The 23,583-nt window shown below is 40.1% G+C and overlaps 1 protein-coding gene across 6 annotated transcripts in view; it reads right to left on the minus strand.

Annotated features, from left to right (window-relative positions):
- The window catches only part of LOC135222789 (cyclic AMP-dependent transcription factor ATF-6 alpha-like), a 181,924-nt gene that overhangs the window by 51,392 nt on the left and 106,949 nt on the right, over positions 1-23,583 (minus strand). For all 6 annotated transcript variants that reach the window (XM_064261071.1, XM_064261070.1, XM_064261073.1 and 3 more), the window contains 4 exons: positions 18,746-18,944; positions 14,752-14,901; positions 13,219-13,346; positions 12,841-12,948 (listed from right to left, as the gene is read on the minus strand). In XM_064261071.1, the coding sequence (XP_064117141.1) occupies positions 12,841-12,948; positions 13,219-13,346; positions 14,752-14,901; positions 18,746-18,944 (585 nt within the window). The remainder of the gene's footprint in view (positions 1-12,840; positions 12,949-13,218; positions 13,347-14,751; positions 14,902-18,745; positions 18,945-23,583) is intronic.

The raw sequence follows: 23,583 nt of genomic DNA on the forward strand, positions 1-23,583 counted from the left end.
GTTTTAGTTAGCCTATAGGCCTTCTGTCCCTGTTATCGGTTGGCTCACGACTTCTCGGGGGGTTGTCCCACTTGGCCGGTTGTTGTGACCAATGGATTGCAAGTGGGCCACCCCGCTAGCCGTCCTCCCTCCCCCTGAACCCACCTCGGTGGGGTGATGCGACTCGCCTTACGCTACCCCATGTAGCTGACCCGAGTCTTTCACATATTGGGGGGGGAGGGTAGGGGTAACGTCGGGAGATTGGTTCACCGCGCTACGCTCAGTGTGGATGGTACGGGAGGTGCCCACCCTGGCGAGCCTTGGCTGGCCACCTGGCTCGTCGGGACGGTGTACGCTACGTGCCACCGCGTTCTTGCATTCCCTATCCACAGTCCCCTATCCCCGCACCTATCCTCCCGCCCCGGCGGGACCAGGATCCCGACTAACAGTTCGTAACTGTTATAATTATAATAGCTACGATTCCTTATGATCAGATTCAGGCCTAGGTTCGCCTAATTTCCCTGATCTGATCCCATGAAATCGGACCCGGAAGTAGAAGGATACCATGAAGGAAGTAGGGACTGCGCATGGAATGGACGATAGCGTACAGAGCAATTATACACGCATGTTCGAGATTATAGAGTTTTAATTACTTTAAGCGTAATTTAAGCTTAATTTAAGCATGCTTCGGGTACGTTTACTATGACGGGCATATCTACCCCGCCAGGTATTCAGACCAGAAGCCCATGTTCTTAATCCCTAGCTCCTCTCCCGGGTTACAACCTTCTTGTTTCTACCTCCGTCCCGCACTTTGGTGGGGGACAGACAGTAGGCTAAGATAGATGATCCTAGCTTCCTAGGAATTGCTTCTCCGGCGCCAGCGGAGTCAGGCCAGGTTCATCCTTCCCCTGCTCTGTTTGTACCAAGCCTATTCCTTTAGATTCATAACAAGAACGAACAACTAGGGTCTGGAGCTAGTGGTATGCAAGAATTGATAAAATCCTAGTAGTAGACACGCATTCCGCCGGAGTCAACTCCGGTGGCAGTAGAGATGCGAGACATGCCCCGCCGGATACATCTCCGGCGGATCTATGTAGTGATACTCATGTATCAATTAAATTACAGATGGTACGCTTCCTGGAGACGGCATGCATGGCCATGTTTCAAGAGCTGTGCGGGCATGTGGTTTGCCGCTCGCATGCCGGATGTGCGGTCCTTGTGGACTCCTTGCTGGTGTGGCACCTAGAGGGGTGCGAGGTCTGTTATGCTTTAGTGAGAGATCTCACTTCTGAGTTGGTACGTACCATTCTCCTAATGATAAAATGAGAAATATAATGAATAAAATTCATATGGATACATACTAGACTAAGTAATTTAGTATCTAGGTTAGATCGTGATGTAACTATCTCTTACAGACCCCGCAAGCTGTCAAGGATTCGACGTTGGCAACCCTCAAGGTCTGGCTGGGTCGGAGGATTTGGCAGGAACGTCAAGTCCAAGCAGCCCTACATGCTGTCTGAGGAGCTGGCCTCGCTTATTTACCCTAATACCAAGAGGTCGGCAGCTGTAGCGGCGGACTTGGTGGCCCCTATCATCGCCAGGATCCGAGAGGAGACCCAGGCCCTGCCGTAGGACCCGGAGGGTTTTGGCCAAGAAGTTCTTGGAGAGGTGGCAGCCATGAACTTGGACCGGGAGCCCATGGTTGTCGACAACCAGGGCGAAGGTAAGGATGCAGGTGAGGCAGGTAGTACACGGGCTAAAGTCCTGTCCTTTAGCTCATCTCAATCTTCTTCTACTTCTTCCTTCCAGGGATTCACCGGTAAGCCCAAGACTGTTAGGGACAAGTCGGGCTCAGTGATCCCTAAAGTCAAGCCCACTAGGGACATTATGACGGCCATTAAGAAGTCCCTACCAAAGGCTAAGCCGCCTAAATCAAACAGCGCCAGCACGTCATCGACTCCCAAACCAGTGGCGGGATTGGCAAGAGCTACTCCCCCACAACAGGGGTCAAGAGCAAGAGGTCCTAAAGGCAGACCTCAGGAACCTGGCTTCGACCTGGCGGTTTCCTCCACCATGCTGATGCAGCAAATGGGGGAACAGTTGATTCAGTCCCTGATTGAAAGGCTAAGAAACCAGGAGTCCTTGATGGCGGGACTCCAGGAAAACTTGATGGCAGGACAGCTCCAGCCCGTGCATGCCCAGCAACCCCTGGCAATGCCGGACTCGTCGAAGCTGCCGCCTTTCAAGAATAACAACCCTTGGAGGCCAGCAGCATACGCTCCGTTCTCGGAGGGTACGCTGACGATTGAAAGATGTGGAACCCGGCCAGTAGAGGATTTGAATTCTACCCGCCGGGTCTCCAGTTTCCCTTCATGGGCTATGCCTGACTGACAGAGGAGGCGCTAGTAAGAGAGGATAAGGTCCCGAAGGAAACAGTTATCTTCCCTAGGGACCAGGCCCAATTAGCCTGGGTCCGGACCTTAACGGAATGGGAATGTGTCAACACAAAGTTGACACCCCATAAGAGCCCCTTCACAATGCATCTCAAAAGTGGCCACGGAGGCAGAACCAATGCCACAACTCCGGGAGACAGACTTGCCTTCCCTGCTGCTCCCTGGAGGCATGGAATGTTGGGTAGATGCTCCAGCAACCTTTCCTGTGGGTAGGCTCAGCCCAGACTGCGCAACTACCTAGGCTTCAAGAAGCCATGGTAAAGGCCGAGTACGAGGCGAGGTGCAGGCTGAGCAGGTCCCTCAATTCCACCACCATGACAGAAGTGACTTCCTTGGTATACGCGGATGAACCGCTTTAAAATCCTTACGAAGTCATTTCTTCACACCGTACAATGCAATCTATACAATTTTGCGGTGGCTAGGAGGAACTGCAGGAAGCACGTCTTGGCGGATGCTTCCATCAGGCATGAGCCAAACAGACTCATCAAATCCTGGATCTGGGGCCCATAACTGTTCCCGGAGACCATCGTAAATGAGGTCCTCGGGGAAGCAGCCCGAGTCAACCAGAGTTTAAGAATACGCTGGGGACTCATCACCATGAGGAAGTTTGAATCCTCCGGAGCACATCCTAAAGGCAAAAAGAGGACCAAGGAAGTTCTAACCCTTCCACGCCAACCAACCTCAAGCTGTGGTACAGGCTGTCCCTGTAACCCAGCTGAACCAACCCTCTACCTCGAAGGTCCAACCCCAACAGCAATTCGTGCTATTGAGCCAACCCCCTCAGCAGCCCCAGAGCATGGCCACCTTTACCGCCTCCCCAGCTTTCAACGCTACCTTTGAAACCCAATGGGTGTTTCAAGGGTACAACAGGTTTGCCAGAGGTAGCCGAGCCAGAGGAGCTGTCCAGCACAGGGCCGGCGGAAGAGCCTCCGCCCGAGGCAGAGGCCTCCGGGGAAACCGGGGAAGTCGGCCATCTGCTAACCAGTGAGACTCCCCAGGTAGGAGGGAGGCTGTACCTCTTCCGGAACCATTGGAGGTTCAGCAATTGGGCCCACAGTATTGTGTCAAAAGGTCTGGGATGGAGTTGGAAAGAAGGGCCTCCTCCATCAACCAGCTTTTACCAAAAGCCAACGGCAGACTTAATAGAGTATACCCAAGACCTTCTTCAAAAGAAGGCAGTGATAGAAGTCAGACACTTAAAATTTCAAGGGCGCTTGTTCGGCGTTCCAAAGAACGACTCAAACAAGCCAAGAATAATCCTAGACTTGTCCCATCTAAACTCATACATTTATTGCGACAAGTTCCGTATGCTAACCGTCTTGCAGGTGTGGACCTTACTTCCCCGTGGGGCCGTCACCACCTCTATAGATCTTACAGATGCCTATTATCATGTCCCGGTAGCAAGACACTTCCGGCCATTCCTAGGCTTTAGACTAGGCAATCGGGCCTATGCTTTCAAAGTGACGCCATTCGGGCTCAACATAGCGCCCAGAATATTCACAAAAATAGCAGAGACAATAGTGCAGGAATTAAGATCTCAAGGGGTAATGCTAGTAGCCTACTTAGACGATTGGGTGATCTGGGCCACAGACGCCGAAGAATGGGATTCCAGATAAACAGAAACAAATCCCGGCTGACTCCGGCACCACGCTTTTCAGTGGTTAGGAATACAATGGGACCTGAACTCGTACCAATTATCAATCCCGCCGGTGAAGCGCAGGGAGATAGCAAAGGCAACAAGACAGTTCCTCAAAGGCAAACAGACGTCTCAGCGGAACCAAGAAAGAATCTTAGGTTCACTCCAATTCGTGTCGGTAACGGACGTTCTATTAAAAGCCAAACTAAAGGATATAAACCGGGTCTGGCTGACCAGAGCCAACATGAAATCTCGGGACAAAGTTTTCCGGATTCCGCCGATATTACGAAAGAGACTCCGTCCCTGGACAGAAGTCAAGAACCTGGCGAAATCAGTACCATTACAGTTCCCTCCACCAGCCCTAGTGGTCCACACGGACGCCTCCCTAAGCGGCTGGGGAGGATACTCCCAACACGAAAAAGTACAAGGGTCATGGTCGATAACATTCCGCCAGCTCCATATCAATGTACTGGAAGCCATGGCAGTATTTCTAACCCTGAAGAGACTCTCTCCACCGAAGAGAATCCACATCAAACTAGTATTAGACAGTGCAGTGATAGTCCACTGCATAAACAGAGGAGGTTCCAAATCGAGCCACATAAATCATGTGATGATTGCGATCTTCTCTTTGGCAGCACAGAGCCAGTGGCGCTTGTCAGCTACTCACCTGGCAGGAGTAAGGAATGTGGTGGCAGACGCACTGTCAAGGACAACATCGCTGGAATCGGAATGGTCCTTAGACGAAAAATCATTCAATTGGATCTGCCATCAGGTGCCAGGGCTTCAAGTAGATCTTTTTGCCACAGAATCCAACAACAAGCTGCGATGTTATGTGGCCCCAATCTGGACCCTCTGGCTTATGCCACAGATGCTATGGCAATAGATTGGAACACTTGGAGGAGGATTTATCTATTTCCTCCAATAAATCTACTATTGAAAGTCCTGAACAAACTCAGATCTTTCAAAGGGCGGATCGCGCTAGTAGCTCTCAACTGGCCCAAGAGCAATTGGTTCCCGCTACTGGTGGAATTGGGACTCCGGCCCCGCCGGATCCCCAACCTTGCAAGACTGACGCAGTTAGTACAAACGCAGACTGTGTCTGCTTCCTCAGGAATTCAGAATGCCCTAACTTTATGGACTTCATTAAGTTTGCGGCGCAGAAGGATGCTAATATTGATCCCCTGAATACCCTATTCCTGGAATCAGAAAAACGAGTGTCTACACTGCGTCAATATGATTCAGCAGTTAAGAAACTAGCCACCTTTCTAAAAGACTCAAAGGTTCAGACGATGACTACGAATCTGGCAGTTACCTTTTTTAGAACCCTATTCGAAAAAAGCCTAGCAGCTAGTACTATTTCTACAACCAAATCTGCCTTAAAAAAAATATTCCAATTTGGATTTAATATTAATCTGACAGATTCATATTTCTCATCTATCCCCAGAGCTTGTGCTAGACTAAGACCAGTGAATAGACCTCAAACGGTCTCCTGGTTTTTAAATGATGTACTTAAACTAGCTTCAGATACTGTCAACGAATCATGCCCTTACATAACCCTTCTCAGAAAAACATTATTCTTAGTAAGTCTGGCCTCAGGAGCCAGAATATCTGAGCTGTCGGCCCTTTCTAGAGAACCAAATCACATTGATTTCCTCCCATCTGGAGAAGTTACGATTTTACCAGATCGCAAATTCTTGGCTAAGAACGAGGATCCACAAAATAGATGGTCCCCATGGAAGATTGTCCCACTTCCACAGGATCTATCTCTATGTCCAGTAAACACGCTGAGATCCTATCTAAACAGAACTTCCAAACAGTCTTCAGGCCCTTTATTTATTAGAGAGAATGGTGGAACCATCTCCCTAAAAGCAATCAGACAACAAACTCTGTATTTTATCAAACAAGCCAATCCGGGATCAATTCCGCATGTGCATGATATCAGAGCAGTAGCTACCTCAGTTAAATACTTTCATCACATGAATTTTGATGATCTTAAAAAATATACGGGCTGGAAATCACCGACAGTATTTAAACGCCACTACCTAAAATCCTTAGAGGCCCTTAAATACCCAGCAGTGGCAGCAGGGAACGTGGTTTCCCGTAACACAGCCTAGCCATGGTAAATAACTAGTCTTAATAGCCTATATCTCTTTTTAGTTCTTTCTCTCCTACCTGCCTCGCTAGCATTCTTATCCTTTACCTTGGTTGTTCACCTGGATTGCACAATTGACCTTGGTTTTCACTTGGATCGCACATTGGATTTACTCCTGTATTGTACATATTGATATTGTCTGTAGATATAAATATCCTGTATTTGGGTGTTGGATTTAATCTGAACTTACCAGAATTTTGATGGTATATATTTATATTTGTTTATTAGGGTAAGGACAGTAGAATTATGGAAATTATTAAGATTACTGTAAAATTAAGAAACTTTATTAAAGTACTGTAGAATTAACTACAATTTTTCAATTTTTTCCTTACAGTAACTTATTTACACTAGTTTACCAAGCTGGTGGGGCCAATTCTCTGTTACTATTTCATGGGACGACACAGGTTAGGCTTAGAAAAGGGATTTTGACAAAGGAAAAATCTATTTCTGGGCAGTGACGTGTGTCACCCAGTGAAACCCACCCCTCTATCTTCCTCACCCTATCTGGCCCGAGCTTGGGTGCTATTCACAGGAATGGCAGACGGGATGCTAGTAGTAGCAGTAGCGGGCGGTAGATGGCCTGGAACGGCTCCTCTGTAGAACGGGGGATATTGAGAAAGGAAGAGACTAATTGCCAGGAGACCTCTGATAGTGGTTTTACACGGCCCAGTTTCCATAACGACACCCTTAATAAGGGTGAGCAAGCCAGGAAACTCTGGCATAACCATTTAGCATTTTTCTCTTGTATATTTAGCAATATTTATACCTTAGAAATGAGTGCTATATGAACATTTCACTGGGCGACACAGGTCACTGCCCAGAAATAGATTTTTCCTTTGTCAAAATCCCTTTAAGTGGTCCAGTGAATATTCTGCTGATTGAGATCTTTTAATTCTATTTCACAATTTCCAGGTAGCCTCCTGGTGTATATTTCAACAGACTTATCTAATATGATTCATAATACACATGTCTTGCACATTACATTATGTATATGTTGTCATCAGTGTCTGTGGTACAGTAGATAATACCATAGTGCATCCACCTTGCAGTAGAGCTTCATTGTTAAAATATTTATATCTACTGGGCTAGTTATTCTATTACTTTCTCTATACATAATTTCAAATGATTGTGATTGTAAAAAAATGGCAAAAGAATAACTATAGTGCATAATTATATTAAACAATGTTGGATATGGTGTAAATAATAGTGTACAATGTACTACATTACTGTTGTATATATAAATGATTTTAAAGAAATATTGCAGTTTTTTAATAATAGATAAAAAAAAACCAAGAATGATGAATTTATCTAAAAAAGTAATGATATAAAATAAATTGCATTTAAGTAAGGGTTGAAGGTTTGACCCACTTGTGTAGGTATAATTTTGACAGGTGTAAGCTGTCAGCTGAGGAGTTTGACTGCCATAAGATAATGTCATATGAACTGCCTAGGTAGCTATTTAACCCTCTTACGCTGAAACGGTAAAAAAAATTGTCTCCCGTGTGCCGGAGGTGTTTCAGAGTGAGCGCGGAAGCGGAAAAAATATTTTTTTCAAAAAATCACAGCGCGCTTAGTTTTCAAGATTAAGAGTTCATTTTTGGCTCCTTTTTTTGTCATTGGCTGAAGTTTAGTATGCAACCATCAGAAATGAAAAAAATTATCATTATCATATATAAATAATGCAATATATGATAGCGCAAAAACGGTTAAAGGTAACAAGTTACTTTTTTTTCGTTGTAATGTACACTAAATTGCAATCATTTTGGTATATAACACATTGTAAAATGATAAAAGCAACACAGAGAAAATATTATCACAAAATAATGCATGAATTCGTAACGCACGGACGTAAACAAATATTTTTTTCAAAAATTCACCATAAATCTAAATATTGTCCTAGAGACTTCCAATTTCTTTCAAAATGAAGACAAATGATTGAATATTACTATACTGTAAGAGTATTAGCTTACAATTGCAGTTTTCGACCATATCTGACGAGTTAAAGTTGACCGAATGTCGAATTTTTTTATATATATATTTTTTATATGCAATTATTTCGGAAATAAGAAAAGCTACAACCTTCAAATATTTTTCGTTTTATTCTACATGAAATTGCGCACATTTTCATATATAAAACTCTATGAAATGCCTAATATGAAACGGAGCGAATATTCCGAGAATGGTACGTACGCATTTCGAAGATTTGTGGCGGAGAATCCGCGCGCGGAGGGAAGGAAAGATTTTTTTTTAAATTCACCATAAATCTAAAATATTTGCTAGAGACTTCGAATTTGTTTCAAGATGAAGATAAATGACTGAATATTACTAGACTGTAAGAGTTTTAGCTTACAATTGCGTTTTTCGACCATTTCGGTAGAGTCAAAGTTGACCGAACGTGGTTTTTTTTCTATTTATCGTGATTTATATGCAAATATTTCAAAAATGAGAAAAAGCTACAACCTTCAATTATTTTTTTTTGTATTCTACATAAAATTGCGCACATTTTCATATATAAAAATTTATGTAACGGCTAATTTAAAATGGTGCAAACATTACCACAATCGCACGTATGATTTTTTCGGAAGTTACCGCGCGGACGTAAAGAAAGTTATTTTTTTCATAAATTCACCATAAATCGAAATATTGTGCTAGAGACTTCCAATTTGTTGCAAAATGAAGGTAAATGCTTGAATATTACTAGAATATAAGCGTTTTAGCTTACAATTGGCGTTTTTCGACCATTTCAGTAGAGTCAAAGTTGACCGAAGGTTGAAATTTTGGCAATTATCGTTATTTATATGAAAATATCTCAAAATTGATAAAATCTACAACCATGGGTTGTTTTTAGTTGTATTGTGCATGAAATTGCGCATATTTCCATATATAAAACTTTATATAACGGCTAATTTTAAAATGGTGCAAACATTACCACAATCGCATGTATGATTTTTTTCGGAAGAGTTACCGCGCAGGCCGTAAGGAAAAAGTTTTTCATAAATTCACCATAAATCAAAATATTGTGCTAGAGACTTCCAATTAGTTGCAAAATTAAGGTAAATGATTGAATATTACTAAAATATAAGAGTTTTAGCTTACATTGCGTTTTTCAACCATTTTGGAGAGATCAAAAGTTTGAACGAAGGTTGAAAGTTGGCCATTGAGTCGTTATTTATATGAAATATATCGCAGGCGATAAAAGCTACAATCATGATATTTATGTTGTATTCTACATAAAAATACGCACATTTTCATATATAAAACTTCATGTAACGGCTAATTTACAATGGTACAAAAATTATGTCAAAGTGACGAAATAATTTCCGAGATGTGTCACAGATACTTTTTAGTGTGGCAAGAAAGAAATTCGCGCTTGCGTGCCTGCGTAACGATTGTAAACAAACAACACCTTGATCCGTGAACTCCCAGCATCCCCAAGGCGCGTGATTCAAAAGTTTTAGGCTGGTAGGCCTATAAGTATTTTTCTGCGAATTTAAAAAAAAACTTTTGTAAGTCGATGTAAAATATGTCCAGTCGGCACACGGGAGACTAAAAATCTTGACGTAAAATACGTCCAGTCGGCGTAAGAGGGTTAAGTAAATGTCACCGATATTGCACATATGCATATTTTCATTAATATTGTAGTGTGTGTATTGAAAGAGAAAACAGTATTTTGGCTGTGAATGCTCTTTAGGCCAGGAAAATGCAGCATGAGTAATGGTGAGGCTGTCAGACTGGCCCTGTCATGCATTCAAATATTGTCTGTTCCACACTTAAGTACAGAAAAGTAATTTATGTCCTTTCAACCCATCATAACATTGAAAATGTGTATATTAACTTAAATTTGCTGTCTAAGTGCTCTAAGCTAATAGTTAAGCCCAATGCCATTTGGAGAGCTGTGGACCTTGCCATAAATGTAAAGAAACATGCTGTTCTGTTATAATCTACGTAATGGGAAACCTGGAAGTGACGCAGCTCATATATTATAGGCTTTGTCTGAGAGGTGTGTCAGATTCTTAATACGTAGCTCAACAGCAGTACATACACAGTGAGATCAACCGACTGAAACGATGGAAATAAAAAAGAAAAACAACTCTGTTATTTGTTAAAATGATCCATAATCAATAAAAAAAATCTTTAAAAAGAATTTTATTTTTCTTGCTAATTAACAAAGAAATGTAATGGTGAACAGTGAGATCAGCTTATGACAAATAATGAAAGTAAAATATGAATAACTCGGCTGCAGAATGTTAAAATGCTCCAGAAATCAATAGTACAAAAACAGTCACTCTCTTAAAAGCATTTCTTTCTGACTTCTATCTAATTTATGAAAATTTTATCTGTGGAGAGGAAGATATGCAAATGCAAACAATATAGGAAAATAAATTCTAAAAATTTGTCCCTACCTTCCATGAGAAGTTAAAATTGACTATTTACAACCCTGTGTGGGGCTTCTTTTACAAGACTCTTGTAAAATTATGCTAATTTTACAGTTACACATGCTTTTTCCAATAAGTTATTTTATTTCATTTTATAAAAATTATAATTACAGCTCACACAATATGAAAACAAATAACAACTAAAATCAGTAACAAATTCTGAGTATGTTTGTTGTAAAACATTTATGAGATTTACTGAGATAGGGAGATGCAGTAACTTTTTGGGAGGTATACAGTACATGTTTTTTCTATTTTTTTTTTTTTTTTACTTTTCTTTGCAAAACTACAATTATGGCTGACATACTATCATAAAACCAATAGCAATCCCTAGGTGTATTTATGAGGAAATAAATAAAAAAGATGTCATGGGCTAGAGAGGGGCAATACAGTCCCCCATTAAGTTTCAAGGCATACTGATCTCCCTCTATCTTGTGTTGAGCTACTACAGTTGCCACAAGTGCTATGAACATCTTTCACGCTAAATTCATCCAAATCGTATGGTGTGTAATATTAATAGTACTCATACCAGTTAGCCCATCATCACTGAAAACCTGTTATAGATACTCATATGATGATGCCCATCCATTGGGGGTTTAAAGCATCTTCTTTTGTACAAATAGTTTTGCATACATAATTATTTTTGATAGAAATTGAGAGGGGAGACAGTCATCAGCTGACAAATGAAAATGATATGCTGTTTTGTAAGTTTAGCATTACCAGTGAATATGGGACTAAAGATGTGCAGATATTAAGCGTATTTCATCCCTTTTACAGCCACTTTTTCAAGGGGAGAAGAAAATTTGTGTATTACCTTATTTCATTTACAAGGTGAAATAGCCTTTATAGAAAACCTTATTACTTTACAGGTTATATGAAGCAGACTAACTAAAATGGTGGATACCTAAGCTAATTTGGTTGAACTAACTCAGTTTCACATATTTCATGGAACTTTACTTCTTGTACAAAGACAAAATTTTCTTCATCAATATAAGTTCCTCGTTGGATGAGCGGGTTATGTGCTCGCCTGCCAATTTGGTAGTCTGAGTTTGCTTCTCGCTTTGCCAACGCGGAATCAGAGGAATTTATTCCTGGAGATTAGAAATTCATTTCTCGAAATAATGTGGTTTGGATCCCACAGTAAGCTGTAGGTCCCATTGCTAAATAACCAATTGGTTCCTAGCCACATAAAAATATCTAATCCTTCTGGCCAGGGATAAGAGAGCTGTTAATCAGCTTAGTGGTCTAGGTAAACTAAGATATAATTATACTTATCTTCATCAACAACTTTACTACTGTATAGTGATATATGCTGTAGGCAAACTATAACATTCAAAGCCTAACCTTACTTTGCTAAACTAGGGAATAAACTCAACTTCCAAACAAGCTCTTGGAATGAAAACTGTTTGTTTAAAAGAATTACTGTATTTACATTATCACTCTTTACTTCAACTGTACCTGCATTTTCAACGCAATTTTTATTCACAGCACATTTTTCCAATGCATGGACACAACCCAATCATGGATGAAAAAGTTTACTCCACTGTATTTAATCAAAACAAAAACAAGAGAGAATTAAAAGAATCCTAATTACTATCTCAATGCGCATGTTCTTGTTAATATATGCATTATAGTACTCCTAACTTCTGAAGTGCACTGCAATCACTTCATTTGGGCCATGTGGCATGACGATGAGGCCAAAGATGTCATTTAGCCGTGTGAAAATATTCCATTGGGAATGAAATAAAAAAAAAATACAATTTACAATACCTATGCAACAATAAGGAAAACATACAATAACACTAGGTGTATATGTAGGAACACAAACACACACATCCTCCCCTCCCCCCCTCCCTCCTTTCCCTGTGAAAATAATCAAAAGTAAATACAGTTGATATACAGTACTAACGATTACATGAAAATTACATGTAATAAGTTAAACATGAAATGTTCAGGACTCACTAGAGACTATCCATAAAGTCTGGAAGACCCTCACTTGATAGATACTGTGGATACCTGCTTTAAGGAATACTTATACATACTATAATAAGCAAAAGCTCTAAAAGATCCACTCTGGTCAAAATCTTGCAAACAATCAACACTGTGAAAGCTTCTTCTAGGAAACCCTGCTAGTTAGCTTCACTAAATAGTAAAAAATCTTAGGTAAAAATACGTATTCCTACTTACATCTGGAATATTACCCTGCTTCATTCCAGGTGTAAGAGCTGGAGCTAGTGGTGTCAATGGGGTTGTCGCTGGGGATGGATTTGTTAGCACTGTTGAAGCACTACCAATCTGTAAACATATATAACAGTAGAAATAAGGTTGAAACAAACACCTGCATAATTTTAATGTTTTACTTTAGAAAGAGTGCCATCATGTACAAGTAACATGACTACTAAAGGTTATACAGGTACATATAGGTATCAAAGAACAAACTATGCAACTTACTGACAATCATAAACTAGATTACCAGAAGTAAGTCCTCAACTATAACACTGTTGCTCCTCAAACTAGTTTTCATACCTAAAAAATCATGTATTTTTCCTTAGTGGTTACACTAACCTGAGTTGTAAGGATGGAGGGAATAGGATTTGAAATAGCTGATGAGGTTGTCACTCTTGTGGGTGTTGGTGGAGGTTTCAGCTGAACAACTCTGGCACCCGTGGTAGGTAAACTTCTAGTAGTCATAACTGATGATTAAATTATTATTAATTAAGAACTCAAATTAAAAAAAATTATTGAACAAAAATACAGAAAAACATTGCATGCAAACAGTCTTTAACTTTATCTGTAAGATAAAATACATTTTACCAACCATAAATAGGTAAGTACAAAGGGAAGATGCATTAATTCCTGTTTTTATCATGGGATAATTATGTTATATTTTTTTAATCTAGCAGAATTGTATACTGATGATTGATTGGTTGAATGTATCATCTGAATAGAATTACTATATTTAATATACAGTGACCCTTTCAATTGTCCAGATTGCCATTATCTGGCACTCGACATTATCCAACAAACTCGGACCAGGGACCAACGCCCAAAAGATATACATAAATTTTTAAAAATGTTAAAAACTGCTCTTTGATGGTTGGCAATGCTGCACAGCCTCAGGAAAATGTTGATAATAATGCTTACACTTATAAAAAGATTGAAAAAGGGTTTTAGGGGGATGCATGGAGAAGTTCCCAAGGAGGGCGGCCAGCTCAAAATTATGAAGGCATTGTTCCTGGATGGAATCCCATTCCAGTTTCATCTGGTTATGCTAGTTATATTATGTCTCTCTTGCAGTAATATTCCATGGAAAAATTATACTTATTTCATAGTTATAAACTGATACAGGTTTCAAATTGAGTTCTAAGGTTCATGTGTTGGTGATATTTGAAGGAAGCTACACATTAAAAAAATCCTTCTTCAAATAAAGGTAATAATGCCAAAAACAAAGTTAAATAAAAGTGAAGAATACTTGAGTACTAAAAGAGGGAAATAGGTTGAAAGCTGCTCAGTTGGAAACCCATGTTGAGGCATGTTTTCAGGATGTGAGCAATGAAGTTGTGTAATGAACTGTTATATAATTTTGGAAAACAGGACGATATGTTGTATTAAGGATGTGTTACTAAATATTAATTTTCTTGACATAATGCCAAATTGTATAGTTTGGTCATATACTGTATAAAAGTTCTGGACTTTTGTCCCTTAAATTTCATTTACTCTGAAAGTATTTTCCTCTAGTTTTTTTCTTGGTAGATACACATATCTCCTTTGGATACCTAATATACACTGACTATTCATACGCAAAGAAAATTGATATCTGAATAGACTCATAAGGAATTCTGGAACATACATACATACATTAATAATGAATTATTATAAAAAAAATGTAATGACAACTTCGTATGTAAAAACTAATCAAGTTTTGTAAGATCCACATATATTTTCCAACATATGCACATATAATTGCAAAATACAATCTCTTTTAAACTATATAAAAAACTGCAAATTATTATAACCTTCATAGTTATTATAGTGTCAAGAATAGCAATCAAGGAGCCTAATTCTGCATCATTCATGAACAATAAAGAGACAACATACCTGATTTGGGTATAGTAATTTTCTGTCCATTTGAAGAATTAACAATGCTTATGACTTGAGGCTGTGATGTATTATTTGTGACAACCTTTGGTTGAATTTTCATGGTTTTGGTAATGCGACCAGTTTTCATTGATCCCTGAACTGTAGCACCTAAAAAGAAGATTCAACATTGAAAGGCATGAATATGATTTAAAAGAATCTTAAGTAACACTCCCAACACAGTATTCCAAGCTTATATAATAATGAACAATAAAATTTTATTTTACCAATATGAAAGTTTTTTCAAGTAATTTATGTAGGAGTACCCTTAAACAGTAACTAGAAACAGTAACTAGAAACAATGGGTTAACTGTTGGTCAAGAGGGACGAGAGGGAGAATACTCCTCATTCACCTGCAGTCACCAAGCCCTTTATCCTTGTCTCAGGGACAATGCATGGTGGCTGACATGGGGAGCTATAATAAATAAATAAATAGGAAAGTATACGTACTTTTGAAATTTGTCATTTCTTCCTCCATGAATAAAAAACATTGCCTTTCATGTAGCCGCACTCATTAAGTGAGATGCTCTCCCTGTCACCTAAATGGAAGATGTAAACCTATCCAGAACTGACACGATCCCAGTCATGAGAGTGAACAAGGGGAGCAATGACTATAACTTCCTGCTCAGTCTGGCATGGGGATGCCAGGGCAGTGGGGCCCTAGGCATATGAGAGGGTATAGAGCCTTGCTCAAGGAAGGAAGGATTTAGTACCATGTAATAACCCCCATAAAGTATACAAATCTAAAGGAAGCTACTATATTTAATGAAGGATTCCGAGTATAGCTCTACCACCAGTCCCCAACCCCCTTGTAAAAAAAAAAAAAAGAGCAGCAGGAAGATACATCTAAAGAGACTTAAAGATGAAACTCTAAGATTGGGAGCTCTATCATGTGGTAACCTGTATCATGATCCAATCCAGCAGGTACTCTAGCATTAGTTACTCCTCTGGTAGGGGAGGAAAAGGATAAGATAGGAGAAACCAGTCAATCTACATTCATACACTAGAACAGTGGTGGGTGCCTAAACAACTTTTCCAGAAACCTCAGTTAGAATGCATGGAAGGTTGTTTGAAGTTTCCAAATGCTTGCCCTAATAAGTTGCTGCTCTGTTAGGTGACAAAAATAAGAAATGAGAAACCAGTCACTCTACATTCATACACTAAAACAGAGGTGGGTGCCTAAATATCTTCTCCAGGAATCTGTGGGCGACACTCTCCAAGTAAAATGTAGGGAAGGGTGTTTGCTTGATGTTTGTGGGTGATACTCTTCAAGTAAAATGCTGGGAAGGGCATTTGTTTGATGTTTCCGGACACTTTTACTAATTATCTGAAAAACCAATTAGTTCCTCCAAAAGGCACGGGGCAGTCCTTTACCTCTGATTTTGTAGACTCTCATGGATTAAATTATTATCTTTCACATTAGAGGGTTTGTAAACTCATTTGATTACCTTACAAATTCAAGACACCACCAATACAGACTTGGAAGGGAGAAATAGAAAAACTATCATTTTACCAATCAAGAACTCATGGATTCTGAGTCTTTGACACATACCCAGGGATGGAAAAGAATGACACACCCATCCCTTGATGTGATAACCCATGCAACTCTCTGCTATGCTTCACTGAGGCTAAGGCTGGCAAGAAGACAGTCTTGAGCATGTCTCAGTCCAAGGCTTACCAAAAGGGCTTTTAAGGCACCTGGGTTAGGTTGAAGAAAACATGTCACGTCCCACTTGGGAAGATCAATCTCCTGAGGAAGCAGGACTGCTCAAAGCTCCACATGATCACTGATAACTCAGTTGACAGAGAGAGATCTATGCCCTTCTATCTGAATACCTGGTTGTTCTTATACCTCCATAGTGCACAGAAATATCAGTATATGAGAAGGCTACCAGACAGGATTTCCAGGTACTGCGAGATGTAAATTTAGTGCAGTCAGTGAATCGTTTTTACCTACTGTCTATATTTAATTTCAATTCTCCCAAGGTGACTTTTCCCCTTCTTTGTTCAGCTTCTCACTCACCAATTTTGGTTCAATGTTGTGATTAATTCCCTTTTGATGCTAGTAAACATCCCCCCTAGTTAATGCAAGCAACATAATGGTCCTTTCTATATAAGCTCCCAGTAGTTCCTTGCCCCTTGAGTGGGTTGCAATATTTTATGCTAAGAGCAAGTAGTGTGAAACGTTTCCCACGTATTCCTTGCCTTAGTACTGATGCTAGAATGTAATCTCTTTGTAGACAAACACTTTGCCTGATTGTGGGAGAAATTGTGAACACTTTGGAATAAGCCTTGCACAGAAATAACCCATTTTGCACAAATTCTAATCTCTGTGTCTGGTTCATTTCCCAGCCACGCATTTCTGGTGGACCAACAATCAACCACCTCATTAATTCCTGGACCTACCCATAATATAATGCAAATATAGTTTATTTAAAACTAAAGTCCAGGGTGTATGTAAATTCCAACCTTTTCATTAATATCGGCCGTCTGCCATAGATTTTTGTTTGTAGTAACTCTCATCCCTCCAGGCAAGGTCATTTTGAAGTGTGTTTGAAAACATTTTCAAGGAGGGAATGAGCAGCTATTCAGAACTTTGGTAAGCAAAACCATATTCACAATACATGTTCTGAATAGCTGTCACCTATAATCCTTTCATTGTCTTGTCCTTGTATCTGAGATGATTGTCTTGAAATTTTAATTGCACCCATTGTTCAGGCTTGTTTGGGGAGGTTACTCATCTTCCAGGTGTGTCGGATTCTAGGTATTAATCTCTTTATAATCCCTATCTGTCAAGTTATACGAATCTTCTTGTTTTGTCTTTTTCCTCATGTATGTCAGTTCATCTGCTTAGTAAAGGATGTTTGAACATTGAAAGGTCTCGCGGATACTCTGTCGTTTATTTTCCTAACTTTTGTGATTCAGTTATTATATATAATAAATATTATAATAATATAATATAATAGACATATATATATTATTATAAATATACATAAATATATATATAATAGTATATATTATATTATAATATATATAATATATAATATAAATTATATATATATAATATAATATATATTATGATAAGTATATATCTATATATATATATATATATATTATTATATATATGTTAATTGTATTATAAATATGGATTCAAGTTTTATATATATATATATATATATATATGATATATATAGATAATATATGTATATGTAATAATATATATATATATATAATTATATATATATATATATATATATATATAGAATATATAATTATATAATAACCATATATTATATATAATATATATATATATATATATATATATACTTATGTATATATATATCATATACATATACATAGATATATATATATATCTATATATATATATATATATCTATATATATAGATAATATATATATATATATATATATATACCACATAGCTATATATAATATATAATAATTATATATATATACATATATATATACATATATATATATATACATATATAGCATAATATATTATAGATATATATATATATATATATATATATATATATATACATATACATAGACACACACACACACACATATAATATATAGAGATATAGATATATATATATATATAATATATATATATATATATATATACATATATATATATACACACACACACACAGTTATATATATATTATTAATATATATATATATATATATATATATATATATATATACTTATAATATAATATATATATATATATAGTAATATATATACATATTATATATCTATATATATATATATCTATATATATATATATATATATATATAGTTACATTTTTTGGTTTTGCTGCCAGAACCTGGAGAAGCTGAAATGAAGGTATTTAGCAGAAAAACATAAAACAAAATTTATGTAACAAAAACAATTCTTGAAACAGAATTCATTTTCAACACTCACCATTCCTAGTTGTTACAGTTAGGACTTTGATGGGTTGAGACATTTGATTTGCTGAACTCTTTATTACACCTTGATTTATTCGTGAGGAAGGCTGAGACAACATGATAGTGGCTGAAGAACTAACTGGTGATGGAGGTTGAGGACTGTTGGGAGGAGAACCCTCATTCTGTGGCGGTGTTACTGGAGGAGTTATAAGAGCCTGGAAAAATCACCAAATATTTATAATATATATATATGTACTGTGAGTTACAAGATCAGAAAAGGCTTTCTATATATGACAAAAAGTTCAGCGAAGTTTACATGTGTAGCACTTCAGGCATAATTAAAATAACCTATAAGGTACATGACAAAATCTAGTACAGTGGACCCAGCCCCGATTCATGGGGGATGTGTACCACAACCCCTTGTGAATAGCTAAAATTTGCAAGTACTTAAAACCACTCTAAAAAGCTTAGAACTGTCTATTTTTGAAGTTAAAAAAAACTGCTAAAAATGCTTATACCTAACTATTTTAATAGTGTTATCACAAAAAGTGCATTTAGTCATGAAAATATGAAATAACAGTGGTGAATATTTCCCATTGAAAAATACTAATAAATTTTATGAGGAAACGTGCATAATCTAGAGGAGATACCAGTGAGTATTTAAAAATGAGAGATAGAATAAGATACTACTATAAAATCAATTATTAAGATAAAAGTACATAACACTTAACACAAAAGTTTTCAAGGAAGTACCAAATGAATGGGAACCTGTGCTTAGACCCATGTAATTTTTTTTTATATACATACAGTATATGTTGAACCTTTTGCTCATTCACAGTTCCAGTGGTAAACATCCTTGAATATAAAGCACCCATGCAATTAATTTTCCTCCTCATTTCTGTGTTTTCAGAGGTTTTATAGTGAGCCAGGTTGAGACTATGTCCCAGGATATTTATTGAGTTATCGTAACAATCACAAAATTTTTACTGCTTTTTCATATGACTAACTCCAAATTTCAAATAAATTTTAGGGCTGTCTTTGAATTGGTTGACTAGAGGGCTTTTCTATATTACCGTATAAGCTTCATAACTTACGTACTTGAGGCTACATATTTCAGTTTTTCAAGCAACCACCAGCAGGATTGTTTTTTAAATGTTTTTTTCTGGGCTCAGCTCGTGTCGCTGCGCGAAATATCCTTTAATCTATTATTTCTAGGGTAAATGTACTAACACATACCAGAGAATAAATAAATAAAGAAAAAGGTCAGTATAACTCACATCGCTCACCCTCCAAGAGGGTGTCGGTATGAACACTATGGCGAGTGAGACCACTACCACGAGCCAAATGCCAATAGAATTCTCCCGCTACAAAATCCCTCCAAGAGGAGAGCCGACCCACAAGGTGGGCAGCAAGTACTACTACTACTCCATCCCATGCTGCCGACTGCTGCGCCTCTGGTGGACATCCTTTTCAGTTAGCGCACACGATTCACACGTGCCCTTTTTTCTCTCGGTGTTTTTTGTGCCCTTTCGTTGGATTTCTTTACCATGGAGCGTGCAGCCATCGCAGCAGCTAAGTTAAGTACTCAGTGTTTATTGCTAGTTGGTTTTTTCCGGCCCTGAGCCCGTATTTGCCGTTTTTTAGGTATAAATACGAACTCTAGGTCGGAAGCATGGCAGCATGGTTCTGCCTCGTGGTGGGTTCGTTCTTGGTCACCCATACCCAGAACATCCCCTTACTTATGTACGCTCTATTTTTATTATCCGCTTTGTTTAGGGTACGGTCTACACGGTTTTGTCATGCATGCATTGTCTTTTACCTTATGTAGGCTCCGTTCTATCCAGGACCCTAGCCACGGCTCTTAGTATCGGCCGTCGGCTAGCTTTGAGTGGTAGACTTGCCTTCGGGTTAGTCGTACACTCCTGGATTTTTTCTCCTACTAATTTGTTTTCTTTCTTTCATTATTATTATTCATTTGTTTTATTTATGATATTTGTTAGGTTAGTTAGGCGTCTGGTTACTTAGCCTAGGTCATGGCCATTGGGCCATATGCTACCGCTCATCAGTTCGGTTGCTTCCCCATAGCATCTCTCGATCAGTTGGTTACGTCCATTGGGCCCATATGCTACCGCTCATCAGTTCAGTTGCTTCCCGATAGAATCTCTCTGATCAGTTGGTTTGTTCTAGGCTTAGTTGTTTTTGTTTTGTTCGTACCGCCTCGTGGTCCTACATGATCACGAGGCAGCCAGACGCCTGTCCAGTCACCTTCCCCCCCTCCCGCTCTTCCATAGAGTCGGGGGGGGTGGGTGGGTTGGCTACCCATGCTCGCTCCGCTACTCGAGCCTGCCTCCCTCTCTCCCCCCAGGCGGAGGGGGTAGAATAGAGGGACGGGACAGACCCAGACTGGACTCGACTATCCGGCTTCTCGGTCCGGCCGGATGGTAAGGTGGGGGGGGACTGGCCTTTCCCCCACCTACTTTGCTACCCCGTCGCTCCGTTGCTAGCCTGAGTCTGTATGTCCTCTCGCTCTTTCCCACCTTACTAGGGCTCCTTTACCACCGGAGTCCTGGCATCCAGCGGAAAGTTGCTAGTCCACCCAGCAGAGTGGACCGGAACATACAGTTGGTCCCTTCTAACCTCTCCGTCTCGCTGAGTTACAACACTCCGCCACGCACTGGATTTAGTCCGGTACGTTCGAGCTTTAGGTTTAAGTTTTGTTAGGTTAACTATTAAGTTTATCTTAAGTACCTTAAAACCATCCCCCCTCCCCCCTCCCTTTCCTGTCTCACCGGATCTCTCCGGGGTTATAGCCTATTCAGGCGATTAAGGGAGGGGTTATGCCCAAATTTTTTTCCGAGCTCCGGCATGCAACGGAGTTCTTCTGTCCTTTAGCCTGTAAGTGATAGTCTTTAAGATACTCATGTGTCTTTTCACTTACAGACCCACCAACTGTGAGCATCCGGGATGCGCCGCCACACTTCAGGACCCTTGTGGACACGAAGTTTGCCGGTCCCATGCTCCATGCGCGACTCCGCACGGGGACATCCAGGTCTGGTACCACGAGACGTGTACCATCTGTTACGATCTGGTGAGCCAGCTCTTAGACGGGGTAACGTAGTTCCAACTCCGGTACTGGTTCTCTTTGTTTTAGTGCTTAACTTTTACATTAATTACTAACTTAAGCTAAAATTCAAGGGATCTTATAGCCCCTATAATTTTAAGTTAAGCTTTAAGTTGATTTTAGTTTTAAGTTATTCTTAAATCTAATCAATACCCTCTCTTCCAGGCTCCGGCTGTGAGGGATACCGCATTGGCAACCCTGCGGGCCTGGGTCGGCGGTTTCGGGAAGAACGCCGCCAAGGGTATGCCCTCCTACATCCTTGAGAAGAAAGGTTGGCGGTACTAACTCTTCCTCCCCGGAGGCAAGGCGACAGGCTACGTCGACCCAGCAGAGGCGGCCCGACTATCGCTTTTCATCCAGCAACAGCTGGCTGCCTCGTTGTCGGACCAAGGCCAGGACATCTCCTCGGAAGTCGCGACGCTTGATATTAATGTGGAACCTATGGTAGGTGTAGACGACCTGTTGGTCGAGGTAAGTTCGTTGGACACCCAAGGGATACCCTTGGGTGCAACTGGTTCTTCTACTCCTGCAACCTCTCCATCCTTCCAAGGCTTTACGGGTAATGAACTTTATACTTCTCCTGACGCTTCAGTTAGACCTAAGGTCAAAGGTCAAGCGGTGAAAACCTGACGAAGACGTCGTCGTCGTCTAAGAAGACGGCTTCGGCGTCATCCTCCTCTCGTAAGTCTCCGACTAGGAACCTCGGAGCAGAGAGATCTAAAGCTTCTGGGTCCGGCTCTAAGTCCTCGAGGAGTAGATCCTCCAGGGAGAGATCTCGCACTCCAGCGGAGTCGTCAGTCTCACTACCCTTGGTTCCAGTTCAGAGCCACCCTTCCACCTCCGCTACAGCTATGGCTTTGGACTCCAACGCTGGTCTGTTACAACAAGTGGGAGATCTGGTTGGGTCTTTGAAAAATAGTATGGAACAAATGATCTCTCGGTTGTCTGATAGAATTACTTCTCAGGACAACATCATAGCCGGACTGAGCCAAGCTCCTCTGACTTCTCCTCCACCTTTCAGCACAGGTGGTGGAGCTCAACTTCCCCCGTATGACTCTCTACCTCCGTTCTCAATGAAACAACACCCGTGGAGAGTAGCGTCATACGCCCCCTTCCAAGACGGACTAATCTCTATCCCGGAATGTGGAACTCGGAGGATTGAGGACTTCGAGTTCTACCCGGAAGACCTTCAGCCCCCGTTTATAGGCTACGCCAGGCTCACAGCCGCAGCCATGACTCGGGATGATAAAGTTCCAAAGGAGACAGTCCTCTATTCACGTGACCAGGCTCAAAGAGAATGGCTCAGGTGTCTAGAGGACATGGATTGTTCCAACACGAAAATCCAACCTTTTAAGAGTCCGTTTACGATCTTTAACGATGGAAGGAAAGAGTAACGCCGCTCCCTTTCCTGACAAAGATCGCGACGACTACTATTCCAGCAGCCCAGAAGGGGGACTCCATGCCCTTCAAACTGAAGGAAGCAGATCCTACATCTCCGTTGCTTCCTTCAGCCGGTGAATTATGGGAAGATTTACCTAACACCTTCTCAGCTGGCAAACTCAAACCAGACTGTGCTATGGAGCAGTTTGGTGAGAAGCTACCTAGGCTTCCAGATAGCCTTATTCAGCGGAATTTGATGCCAAACTCGCGATTAGCCAGGTCTATTAATTCCATGGCTATGACCGAGGTGGCTACCATTGCCTATGGGTCGAACCGCTCTTCAAGCTTCTTAC

The sequence above is a fragment of the Macrobrachium nipponense genome, chromosome 8 (assembly GCF_015104395.2).
Source record: "Macrobrachium nipponense isolate FS-2020 chromosome 8, ASM1510439v2, whole genome shotgun sequence".
NCBI lineage: Eukaryota > Metazoa > Arthropoda > Malacostraca > Decapoda > Palaemonidae > Macrobrachium > Macrobrachium nipponense.